The sequence below is a fragment of the Aulonocara sp. 'chitande type north' Nkhata Bay genome, linkage group LG18 (genome assembly GCF_057382095.1).
Source record: "Aulonocara sp. 'chitande type north' Nkhata Bay isolate Kocher_YH1m ecotype deep benthic linkage group LG18, A_spYH_male_GT1.1, whole genome shotgun sequence".
Lineage (NCBI taxonomy): Eukaryota > Metazoa > Chordata > Actinopteri > Cichliformes > Cichlidae > Aulonocara > Aulonocara sp. 'chitande type north' Nkhata Bay.
This window is the reverse complement of record NC_141361.1, coordinates 33628558-33641855: the sequence shown is the minus strand read 5'-3', so window position 1 is coordinate 33641855 and position 13298 is coordinate 33628558. Positions and strand designations below refer to the sequence as shown.

The window sequence follows — 13298 nt, the reverse complement described above, 5'->3', positions numbered from 1 at the left end:
CAGCTGTCAGACGTGCTGCATCCACACCGCACAACTCATGTTCTACATACTGGCTTCTGCTGAATATCTGTAGGGTCTCTGTCCGTGACCACATCCTCTCTTTGAATCCTGTATCAGATCATATTACAGACAATTCTTGTCTTTCCCGTTATCTTTTTGTTTGCTTGTTTTTTGTCTCATGTCATTGTCAGCAACAAGCAAAATGAAAACGAGTCCAGGTCTTAATTTGCAACAGTAGTCACTGTGATTAAGGGAACTGGAGCTAAGTTGTCATTTGCTGATAGAAGAAGTGAGGCCAGCCTCTTATATTAAGAACGTGTGTGTAAATATAGTCTCGGTTACTCGATGCCAGTCATGGTAATGGAGACTATGAGCTACACTACTCAGTGAGAATGACAGTAGTGTTGTAGCCACAGACTGCTGCTGTTACAGCCAGGTTGTCCGTTTGATTGTGGGGCCTTACTGCCACAGGTCAAAAACAGGTTGGGGGCTTAATTAGTGACTCCAAATTTTGAATATAGTGTATAGTTGTATGAATGTAGCGTAGAGAGCTGCTGCTGGTCGGTGAGACCAGAACACCAGGATGGTTGATTGGTGACCATGGAAGAAATGCAGTGGTGTGAATGTTTTATCAAACAAATTTAAATATTAGAGATAGACAAAGACAAAGATAACGCAAGTAAAAGACATCATGGCCACACACTGTAGATGCAATATCGTTTCATCCCAGCTGTATTTGTTACTTTTTCACAATTATGGAAAAAGTAACAATGTTTTTCTAAGCTGCTACAAAATGTTCCTGTTGCTACGGTGTGAGTGGGAAACTTTGGATCTTTTGTTCAAGCATGATGTTACTCTGACGTGCACTTCCCACATTCACAGCATTACAGACCAATCACATCTCCCATCGCACTGACAGTCCTCAGTAAAGGCCTTTCAAGTGCATGAAATGTACTTGATTGTGCAGCGATGCAACAAAAAACCTCAGGGTGTCGACCCTGCTGCATGAGGGATCTCCTGCTCACCTGAAGGGAGCAGACACCAAAGGAGAACCACCGGGCTCCGATCAGCGCTGGGACTAGTTTTCTGCTGTGCTGGATGTTACGCACTAATCTGTTCTTGTTCCACTCGGTCTTGAAGTAGTTCCGCTTGCAGACATGCTGTTTATATTGTACTTGTTTTTTCTAATGAATGAAATCTGAACCTTCTGCATGAATCACTAGTTTGTTTTGAACCGGTCTCATGTAACCCAGCAGCGCTGGATGTGTCTATCGTTACATCACTGCTTGCCTCTGCTTGTCTCTGGCTGCTTGCTAATTGCTGGGAGCCTGTGGACCACTCCTGTTTGGAGGCACTCACTCAAACAGTGCTGCTGTCACGGTGGTTCATGTGTGGAGGAGGAAAGGACACATGCACTGCTAATAAGAGTGAAATGAACACAACATGGATTTTTGGAAATCCCAGGTGTGTCAGTCATATTAGTGGTTAAGACACACCCCCTATAGCTGTGTCGTCTGTCCTTCCACACATTTACTGGCTGTCAATGCCACAATAGATAAATCCTCTTAAGAGTTAGTCAATCCTTCACACATCCTCCAGTATGGTTTCAGGTCTGTGTAGCTGGGAAGAAGCCTTTACCTGAACACGTGTCATCAGTGGAAATCTGAGGCACTTTATTAGTCTTACTTACTCAGATCAGAGTAGAAGCCATATTTAATCTCAGCGTTCATGCAGGACTTTCATTTTATCTTTCACGGGAACCTCTGGAGCATTTTTAACAGGCGCAGGGCAGCGCTTTGGTGACTGCTGTGACGCGCTCGCTGCCAGGCTCGAGTGGGTCAACATCTCTGAATGTGAATGTGATCGTGTGTGTCATGGTTACACAAAACCTTTTCTCAGGACCACTGAGTTTATCTGCTGGTGCCTTCATGCTCATATGAGGATAATCAGTCATCTAGTTATTAACTTCACCATGTGATAACAAGTGCCACGTCTGTATCTTTAACTGGAAATCCTTTTTCTACTGGGTCGTAACTATGCAGAGAGCACTTGCTTGCTTAGCTGTAAAGTATCGGATTCACGTACAAATGGAAAAGAAACTGGATTATTTCAGCGTCTTCGTCCACTAAGTGAAGTGATAAGAGAAGTTTTATGGGTCAGGCAGAGGACAGGTTAGAGGGCCAAGTAACACAATTACATTTCTCCACTGATGTCTTCTGCCATGAAACACGAGATTGTGTGTGTGTGTGTGTTGCTGGTTCATTTATGGTAATTTACACTACTAGAATAAGTGGAAACCAGCTTCCCACCCTCCTGCTGGGTGGGAGGGTTTGTGTGGAATCAGATTTCAGGCAGGTAACGCTCAGCCCGAGCATGTGAGCGAGCGCTTACAGGTGTTTTTAATGAGATAACTCTTCTCTGCCCTTGGACACACTTTATTACTACGGGTTACAAAAGGCTTTAATGTTTGAATGATTTGCTTTTCTGTTTCAAAGCAGAACAGTGTTCCTTTGTTGTGACTGAGTTTGTGTCTGAAACAAATCTGTGTTACCTGTTGTAAACTGCCAGGTATAAAGTATCTAACACCACACGTGTTCAAGGATTTCTTAGTAACATCTGCCCACGTGGCTGCATGTCTCCACAGTGGTGGCAGAAAGCAACAGTAGTGCAGTGTGGTGCTGCAGAATGACACCAAGTGATTTTCAATGATACGTTATGAGCATTGCCTCCACGGCTGGCTGCAGCGACCGGCAGCGCAGAGTAGGGCTGGGCGATATGACCCAAAATTCATATCTCGATATTTTTTAGCTGGATGGCGATATAAGATATATATCTCGATTTTTTTTTTTTAAAGCCATAAGTTAAGAACAAAAAGAGAGTTCTTAGTCACACTGTGTCCCAGATGTCACACGGGCACTTTTATTTACATACAGCGTAGATGTACATGAAGAAATTACTCAAAAATAAATTATCAGCATTTATTAAATAATCATGGTCCATAAATAAAAGAAAACAATGTTGGTTTTGTGCATAACAAAAAGCTCACAATTGTGCAGTCAAAATGTAAACTAATAGACGCTGAGCATAATAACAAAGAGACAGATTTCACTGCTGCACCACGTCTCTGAACAGGTGCCGTTTGTGGTCCTTATACACACACAGTACGTATCACTCCGCGAGGCTCCTCCCCGGTAGCCGTAATCCTCGACAATCCATCAAGCGGTGCAGCTCCGTAGCTTAGCAAAGTCATATTAAAACATTTTTTGACAGATTGCTGAGCGCTGTGTCCCACATAAAATCGGTTCGCGGTCAGTAAGCACAACCAGAATTCATACATAAGGCGCGCTGTCGATTTTTGAGAAAATGAAAGGATTTTAGGCCGTGCAGCCCCTCCTGGCTGCATGTCGTTAGCGCGGTTAGCTCGCTAACACGTTGACGCCGACCAGCCCCACGCACGGTAACTCACTAACGGAGATTTTCCGCTTTCATCTAGTCATTGCCTGCAGGTGAAGCTATGGGGGAGGCGGAGTTGTGTTCAGTGAAGGAGAGGCGAGGCAGAGTAGCGTTGCGTAGAGACAAAAGTGGACGAAAGAGAGGCAAACCTGCGGCTCCACAAGTATAATTATAACGTAACATAGACTATATCGATATAAACGATATTGTCACATCTTATATCTCGTATGAAAATATATCGATATTTTTAAAAAACTCGATTTATCGCCCAGCCCTAGTGCAGAGTTAACTGATTGTTCCTGTTTTAAACCGAATTAACTCCAATGGACTGACTCAAAGAGACCCTACGAAGCTTGAAGGTTAAATATGAGTGAAAGCGGTCAGCTATGGTCCCCAACATTTACAGGAAACAGAGCAGAATAAAACAGTCTGACGTTTCATGTCTGAAAACACAATTCCAACATATTTATTAACACAAATATTAACACCTACCCACATAGTTACTGAGGGGAGACAGAAGAACTGCAAGAGTTACTTCAAACTCAGTAGTTACTCTTAAACTCACGGCTAAAGTGGCCTTTGCACACCGAGAACAACAATCTGGAGTCCAGCGCACACTATGAGCAGGCAAATAACAACACACGAACTTGAACTCCTCTATGCTGAGGGCTGAAGTGCTTTTTAAGGTGGAAACACTAACAGTACCAGGGTGTTCGTCTGTAAGCTGGAGATTTGTTTTCTGCAGCACACGTGCTTCACACACAAACTTTTAGCTCTTCTAACTCGATGCAGACCTACTTGTGAATGCTCACTTGAATAGAGGTCTTCTTTGTTCACTGTATCAACCCCAGAGCTTGCTGTGTATGTGCATGTGTGGAAACTCCTGCCTACCTCAGCAGAGTCCCTCTCTCTGCCTCCTTTCTCATGGGCGCACACAGCTGAGACTCGGCGCAGTCACATGACTTGGTACTAGGAGCCCGGCTGATTAAGCTGGCCTGGCACTACAGCACAGGGCCGACCAGCCTTGGGTGTGTGTGACGCATCTCTGCTTCAGTTGTCGTGGTTTCAGCCAGTGTTTCCATATTCATACAGCTCAGCCTGTTGTTGTTGTGTGAAGACAGCAGCAGCTGTTTCAGCTACATTCATGTACATATACATACCTGACAACAATGAAGCTTTTGCTCCTGTGATAATTCCACCCACAGACAGACAAGCCTTTCTTTTTCCCTTTCTCTTCCAAAGGCTCGAGTCATTTACATGAATATTATTACAGTGCAGACTGCAGCTGGCATAAACACTTATTCTGGTGAGGAGACATTGGGCCAGCTTGTGTCTGTGTGACGGGCCCGTGCCATGTGCCATGTTGGCTTAAACTCCAGAATGCCTCGCTGCTAAAGCTAAAGCTACTTCCTAATGTGACAGAGGAAAAAACAGACGGCGTTATCCCCGAGAGGCTGCAGAGGGTTTGATTTTCACAAGGAAAAATCTCTCCATTTAAATTTAGGGATAAACCCTTGAAGAATACGTTATTTTCTTATACGCGTGGGACCATTAGCAGCTCACTGAACCCCTGACTGGATGACACTGGTTTAAAAAGTTCCCCATTAGGACGCGGTAACTAAACCCAGGCCTTACAGTGTTCCTGGCACAGTGAACACGTGTCTCTGAACTCTGAACTGGTTTCATTCTTTCTTTTTGCTCACTGAGTGTAATCAAACTACTTCAGGTTTACAAACACACTGTTGTTGCTGTTGGCTGTGTAATATTGCACAACTGTCACTTTCTAGCTGATAACAGCTGGAGTTTGACCCCCATATTTGTCATTACGTAACACGTAGAAAACAGTCGCATGGATGGAAGCTAGAGTGAGACTAGATCCCAGCTGGTGTCTCCAGGCACAGCACCAGTCTAGCCTAGCTCAGTTCTGTTCTTCAGTTTAGACATGCCCACGCAGTCGGTGCATCGACTCAGTGCCAAACAGAGAAGAATCCGACCCTCTGCATGCACTCCTTCACTTCATCCAGGAGTCTTCTCTGAGGAAAAACATAAAAACTTGCAGGTCACTATTTACCCGTGACATTAATGAGATGATGCTTAATGGCACCCCGTCCCCACCCAACTCCAAATCTCATCTCTGTGTTTGTTGCACAAAAGCTCTTCCCTGCATATTATCAAGTATAAAGGAGAAATCGTTAAGGCCTGTAGAGGGTTTCTTATGGAACTGAAGCAGTTTAAGCTTCGGGCTTTGACGGCTCTTGGTTATATTCAGGAAGCAGATCTTTGTTGGAGGGAATCACTGCTGAGACAGCGAGTAATTGTGGTTGTTCATACAATAAAGCCAGAACACAGTGACTAAAGATGTACTACAGATTATTAAACAGCCCTGAAGCACTGTGACACATCCACAGAGGTGGCGGTGTGCAGATGTTTGTCACGGTTGTTTATTCAGAGACCAGAGCTCACCCGACGCGTCACAGAGGAGCACGAATTTACAGCTTCCAGTATGATGAATGCACATATATGTTGAGTCCATATATGCTGTTTCTATCCAGAGCTCGTCGTGCACAGAGGGCTTTATTTATTCATTACCCCCCCACTGTAGGAGGCTCCCACATGCCAAGGGACACATATTTGGGAGGCCACGTGTCAAAGAAATGGCTGAGTTGTTGGCCGATTTTCAGGATAAAGATCTTTAAATGTAACACAAGTGCTCTCTTTCCTCCTGTGCAGCATGAACTGAAAACACCCACACAGATGCAGAGCGCACAGGCAGGCATGCAGGCTGGAGAGGACAGGAGGGATTTTCCCATGCTGGCTCTGCAGTGGCTGCCCTAGATTCCACTGAACGATTGTCTCGCTGCAACTAGACTATTATTAGAGCTGTATTATCAGGAGACGGGGAGTGAGAGAAGAGGGAGGGGAGGCAATGCAGAGAAGAAAGCCCCGCCTTCTTTTTCCTTCAGTGTGTCCTCATATTCTGCTGAATATTCAACATTTAGTTCTTTATTTGGTTCCCTCAGAAGTCGGCTTCTCTGTTCCCATCAGGAGTTGATATTTCACACGAGGGTTGCAGAGCTGCAAGTGCAATGAAGTGTGTTACCTGTCTCACATCCATGGCTATGTTGTGTCTTTGCAACAACCCGTGCATTTTAGGCTTTGTTTGAGGTCTGCAGAAAGATTACCAAGTCTCCTTTGATAATTATCAAAGTTTAATTGCAATTAAAAATAAAATTCTTTGAAGTTCCAGAAAAGTGTGAAAGGCAGTTTAATAAAGTGTGACTACTGAACAGATCAGAGACAGGTGGCTTCAAGACTGAAGCTAAGAAACAAATTGGGTTTCCTGTCAGCAGCTCAGTTAGTTAGTTCATGTGGACTACACAGGTAAAAGGCTGCAAGTGCTTCTGGAGTTAAACAAGGGGTGTGTGTGTGTGCGTGTGTGTGTGTGTGTGTGTGTGTGTGTGTGTGTGTCAGTCTAAGGGATCTTACTCCTCGGGCATGTAGAGAGATGGTAGATGGATGGAAAACAAAGCAATAATAATAGAAAAGCAAACGCATGCGAGTAGAGCAGGGCGATATGGCCAAAAATATTTATCACGATATATATTTGAAAATTTGCGATAACGATATAACTGACGATATAATTGATGCGAGACAAAATACAACTCCACAACATTACTAGCGCAAAAAGACAACCTTCCATTTATTTTCACTTAAACAAGAAGCTGGTTTTTATGTACATTAAAGCTTTATAAAAATGTAACAGTGCAAATGCAAATTCCTTGCTGAAAGTTTAACCAAAAGGCATTTCCAGTAGAAATGGGCTGACATATCCTGAGCATAACCATGTATAATATCCACTGAAGTTAAAAAGAGGTGCTTTGCAACATTAAACTGCAGTGTGCAGTACGTATTTTTCGGACCATAAGGTGCACGGGATTATAAGGCACATTAAGCGAAACAAAGCAGTCAGATAAATCAAACTTTATTAAACTCATTCTTCTTGCTTCCTCCATTTCTGTACCATTGATTCATTAATGTTGAATTCTCTGGCAGCTGCTCTATTCCCATGTTGTTGCAGTATATTAATGACTAACCTCGTATTGTGGATGGATTATCTCAGTTGTTCTCCTGACTGAAGTTTGGTCCTTTTACAGCATCCTGCCATGCGACTGTATTTGTCTCTAACCATCAGGAACCTTAACGTAGGGCTGGGCCATATTATACCGTTCACGGTAATACCGGTATAATGTTAGGCAACGATAGGAAAATGAAATATCGCGATAGAATGGGAGTAAAACGCGCATGCGCAGTGCCTTTGTTTTCATGCACATGGCCGATTGTTGAGTGAAACAGATGAACCAGCATTGGTTTGTAAAAATGGTGCAACTTCAGTGATGTGGAACTGGTTTGGTGTTTGTCCGTCAGATACACGACAAAGCACATTTTTTTGCAGAACATGCAAGCGGTCGTTGTTATTGTCGTATTTGTCGGACTAAGATGCTCTTAAATCTGGGAGTAATCTGGGTCCTAAACTCCGTATCTTCAGGTCAAACGAACACTGCAGCATCACTAAGAGTTAAAAACTGTCTAAATTCTTTCATCTTTAATAAAACGATCAGCATTGCTGCTTTACCAGGTGTAACTATTAAGTTTAACTTCCAGGCATCCATGAAAACAAAATTTATTACATTTAACGGAGTTAGAAGTTAGCAGGAAGCTAGCGGAAGTTAGCTCGCTAGTTTCGCTAGTTACCTAAGCATGATATTGCATGTTCTGACTGAGAGATTTCTGAAAAAAAATCAAACGTACAGCTCTGCTATCACTTCCAACATAAATGAAGACAGGAAACTAAACAGCAGTGACGTTTGTAGGGTTACTGAAGTTGGGCTAGCTGGTATATAATGATGTGCTACGTGATCGCTAGCGACACAGCTATGTTAGCATAACATAAACAGTGAAGCTGGAGGACGAACACTAACACTTTTCCACTTATAAAAGTTAACGTGAAGGTTCCTCATGGTTAGAGACAAATGCAATCGCATGGCAGGATGCTGTAAACGGACCAAACTTCAGTCAGGAGAACAACTGAGATAATCCATCCACAATACGAGGTTAGTCATTAATATACTGCAACAACATGGGAATAGAACAGCTGCCAGAGAATTCAACATTAATGAATCAATGGTACAGAAGTGGAGGAAGCAAGAAGAATGAGTTTAATAAAGTTTGACTTATCTGACTGCTTTGTTTCGCTTAATGTGCCTTATAATCCCGTGCACCTTATGGTCCGAAAAACACGTACTGCACACTACAGTTTAATGTTGCAAAGCACCTCTTTTTAACTTCAGTGGATATTATACATGGTTATGCTCAGGATATGTCAGCCCATTTCTACTGGAAATGCCTTTTGGTTAAACTTTCAGCAAGGAATTTGCATTTGCACTGTTACATTTTTATAAAGCTTTAATGTACATAAAAACCAGCTTCTTGTTTAAGTGAAAATAAATGGAAGGTTGTCTTTTTGCACTAGTAATGTTGTGGAGTTGTATTTTGTCTCGCATCAATTATATCGTCAGTTATATCGTTATCGCAAATTTTCAAATATATATCGTGATAAATATTTTTGGCCTTATCGCCCTGCTCTACCTTAACGTTAACTTTTATAAGTGGAAAAGTGTTAGTGTTCTTCCTCCAGCTTCACTGTTTATGTTATGCTAACATAGCTGTGTTGCTAGCGATCACGTAGCACATCATTATATACCAGCTAGCCCAACTTCAGTAACCCTACAAACGTCACTGCTGTTTAGTTTCCTGTCTTCATTTATGTTGGAAGTGATAGCAGAGCTGTACGTTTGATTTTTTTCAGAAATCTCTCAGTCAGAACATGCAATATCATGCTTAGGTAACTAGCGAAACTAGCGAGCTAACTTCCGCTAGCTTCCTGCTAACTTCTAACTCCGTTAAATGTAATAAATTTTGTTTTCATGGATGCCTGGAAGTTAAACTTCATAGTTACACCTGGTAAAGCAGCAATGCTGATCGTTTTATTAAAGATGAAAGAATTTAGACAGTTTTTAACTCTCAGTGATGCTGCAGTGTTCGTTTGGAGTTTAGGACCCAGATTACTCCCAGATTTAAGAGCATCTTAGTCCGACAAATACGACAATAACAACGGCCGCTTGCATGTTCTGCAAAAAAATGTGCTTTGTCGTGTATCTGACGGACAAACACCAAACCAGTTCCACATCACTGAAGTTGCACCATTTTTACAAACCAATTCTGGTTCCTCAACAATCGGCCATGTGCGTATGAAAACAAAGGCACTGCGCATGCGCGTTTTACTCCCATTCTATCGCGATATTTCATTTTCCTATCGTTGCCTAACATTATACCGTGAACGGTATAATAGAGCTGGGCGATATGGACCAAAATTCATATCTCGATATTTTTTAGCTGGATGGCGATATAAGATATATATCTCGATATTTTTTTAATCCCATAAAGTAAGAACAAAAAGAGAGTTCTTGGTCAAAGGTACTTGTCCCAGATGTCACACATGTAACTTTTATTAAGATACAACTGTAGATGTACACGAAAAAATTGTCAAAAATAAATTGTCAGCATTTATTAAATAATAATGCTCCATTTTTTTTCTTTTCATACATAACAAAAAGCTAAAAATTGTAAACTAAATGTAAAATGTAAACTAAAAAGATGCAGATCTAAAATAACAAAGGCATCTTGCTCTTTAAAAAGTGCTTACACTGAATTAAAGTTTTCTAAAGTGCTTCTTTGTGTGTATTGCTGAACAATCATCTGGTACTTTGTGCAAAAAACCAAACATGTAAACAGATTGAATGAAATTAACAAAATTACATTCTTTGGTCAGTGGGTCTTTGTGCAAATCTCCAATGACAATAACAATATAGAAAGAACACAAACAAGCAAGGCCAACAACTGTACAGCTTACAGATTTTGTGCCAGGAAAACTAATCTGTCAACAGTATCAGGCTTCAACGATGCCCTGTGGCAGGTTACAATGTTTCCACTGCAACTAAAAATCCTTTCAGAAGGGGAGCTGGTAGCTGGCGCACAAAGATATTTCTTGGCCAGGAGGCTCAGTGCTGGAAAGGCAACTTCATGTTCCTTCCACCATTTGAGAGGGTCAGCATCACTCTCTACACAAACTGACAACAGGTAGCTAGAAAATTCATTTTCGGTTGCTTCCCTTTTTGTGAAACCAGTGTTGGTGGCTGTGCTGTGCTGGAAGAAGCTTGCCAGTGATCTCTTTTTTTTAGCTGTGTGTCCTACTGCTGCTTCTTCTTGGTCTGCAGACTCAGGCACGGCTGGATCAGTCAGCTCAGACAAACACGTGCCCTGATAGCTGAGCAGAGACTCTGCCTCCAAGATGAGTTTATGTTTTAGTGCATTAATCTTCTCACTAGGGATGTATTTCGCCCTGAACCGTGGATCCACAAAAGAAGCCATGTCCAACAGGTCACTGGTGGATGGATCTGCATATTTATTGTTGAGGTAATCCACAATGCGGGTCTTGATGGATTTACACAGCTCACTATCCTCCTCTCCAGGTGCCAGGAGACTAGTGTTAAACAGGTGTAGCACAGGTCTGACATAGGACAGGGTCACATACTTCTCTCCTGAAAGTGCATCAGTGAAGTCCTGACAGGGTTTGAGAGCTTTCTGAACTGCTTCCAGGACCTCTATGTCCTGCCAAGTAGGGACTAGAGGTCTGGTTTTCATGTCGACAGAGAACTTTAGAAAGTGCTCTTTCCTGCTCCAGACCCCTCTCTATCATGAGAAGCCTTGATCCCCAGCGAGTTGTTGCCTCTGTGAGTAGCTGGTGACTTGGAAGACCCAGCTGTATTTGCACTTCAGCCAGCTCTCTTCTCTTCCTCCAGCTGTAGGAGAAGCTGCTGACGACTTTCTTACACAGAGAAATAGCCCGGGTAATGCGGGCATCATCCATAGCATGTCCTGTGACACACAAAATACAAACTTTTAAAATCACTTTAATTGTTATGTTAAGATGCAAATCACTCAAAGGCAAATTAACATCCATCTCAGTTGTATAGAATGTGATGCATAAGACTCAACAATATTTGCAAAATGTGTCGTGTATTGTATAACCTAGAAATGGTTGTAGTTAAACTATCTTGGTAAAATCACCAGATCACCAAATGATTAGAACATGTTTTTTTTACACCTTTTAATCTCACTATGTATTTAAAAATGTATCCCTGTCTTGTCTCAGCTGTGGTCCTCATTTAGTGTCACAACTCAATCTAATACAAAGACAAATGCACCCCAATACGTTTATTGGATTTAATAGGGATAGTTTATTTATTTGTTCAACTAACTTTCGATTTCTAAGTGATAGATGTATATGCTGGCTATGACTTATAAAAATATTTGTCTTGTGGTCCATAGGCATGTTTAGCTCTACAAGAGACTCTATACACTTTTCATTTATTAGCGTTTTTTTTTCCAAATCAAAAAATTCAGTATTGCACTCACCAATGGCCAGATGAAGCCTGTGACCAAAACACTGGATCCTCGACCACTTGTTCAGTTGAACCGCCTTGACAATATTAGCCCCGTTGTCAGTTGTTATAGCAACCAGTCCCGTCGGGTTGAGCTTCCAGGTTTTGAGCACATCCTGCAGGGCTTCAGCTATATGCTCTCCGGTGTGGTCTTGAGGAAAGTAGCTGGTCTGGAGACAGGCAGTTTTCAGTTCCCAGTCTTCCATGAAATGTATAGTCACACTCATATATGGCTCGCACGTCCTGCTGGACCACATGTCGGTTGTCAGTGCGAAGTGAGACACTTTGGTGAGCTGGGCAGCGAGACTCTGTCTAACATCAGTATACATTTTTGGCAGTGCTTCTCTGGTGAAGTATTTCCGGCTAGGTAACTGGTATCTTCGGTCAAGAGTTTTTAGCAGCTGTATAAAGCCCTCTTGTTCCACAGTTGAGATGGGGACCATGTCTTTAGCAATATGATAGGCCACTGCTTTAGTAATTTCCCCCCACTTCTCACTTTTTGTATCATATGGCACAGCACGAGTATATGAGTGTTGTAAGGTGGTCTGTTTCACGGCAGGAACCTCGGAAGACTTTGCGGTCTGGGCTACAGCACGCAATTTCACACACTCTTCATACTGCACTTTATGGCGCAGTTGTAAATGGTGGTAAAGATTAGTGGTGCTCGAACCTTTCGTTGCGACGCTTTTTCGACATTCTCTACAGAATACATTATTCTGCTGCTCATCTGACACTTTGAACCCGAACCATCTCCAAATAATTGAGCCATTGGTTTTCTTTTTTCCGACGAGCTCCTCTTCGCTAGCTCCTGTGTCCATCTTGTTGCCAACTGGAGGTTTAGCGATGGGGGAGGGGGTTTGTGTTCAGTGAGGGTGAGAGGCGGGGCAAACAAACCCAGACGAGAGAGAGGCAAAATAGCGGCTCCACAAGTGTAATTATAACGCAACATAGACTATATCGATATAAACGATATTGTCACAGCTTATGTCTTGTATAAAAATATATCGATATTTTTAAAAAAATCGATATATCGCCCAGCACTACGGTATAATATGGCCCAGCCCTACATGCGAGCCACCTCAGTGAGGTCGGGACACGTGCTCAGTCTCATGATGAGTCCAAAGAGCCAGCAGTTCATCAAGCCCTACCACAAACTGACAGATGATACTTTTATACATGTCTTTAATACTGACTACAATAATAAATGATGAATATCATTAAGCTGTTTATACAGGTCATAAAATCTCACCTTCTATATTCATTGTGTGTAAAGTGAAATGTTTC

At 42.3% G+C, this 13298-nt stretch overlaps 2 protein-coding genes across 3 annotated transcripts in view; one reads left to right on the top strand and one right to left on the bottom strand.

Moving 5' to 3' along the window:
* The window catches only part of jmjd1cb (jumonji domain containing 1Cb), a 123703-nt gene that overhangs the window by 35602 nt on the left and 74803 nt on the right, over positions 1 to 13298 (top strand). The window lies entirely within an intron of this gene.
* Positions 9940 to 13015, bottom strand: LOC147309036 (E3 SUMO-protein ligase ZBED1-like). The gene is made up of 2 exons (XM_086272908.1): positions 11989 to 13015; positions 9940 to 11448 (listed from the first exon to the last, which is right to left on the bottom strand). Exons 1-2 carry the CDS (start codon positions 12830 to 12832, stop codon positions 11123 to 11125), a joined length of 1170 nt encoding a protein of 389 aa, XP_086129034.1. The 5' UTR covers positions 12833 to 13015; the 3' UTR covers positions 9940 to 11122.

Excerpts from the sequence above, each read along its gene's own strand:
- LOC147309036 (XM_086272908.1), bottom strand. The coding sequence starts at position 12,832 with ATGGACACAGGAGCTAGCGAAGAGGAGCTCGTCGGAAAAAAGAAAACC. Across the intron at positions 11,449-11,988 it reads CAGGCTTCATCTGGCCATTG|GACATGCTATGGATGATGCC; the intron begins GTGAGTGCAATA and ends TGTGTGTCACAG.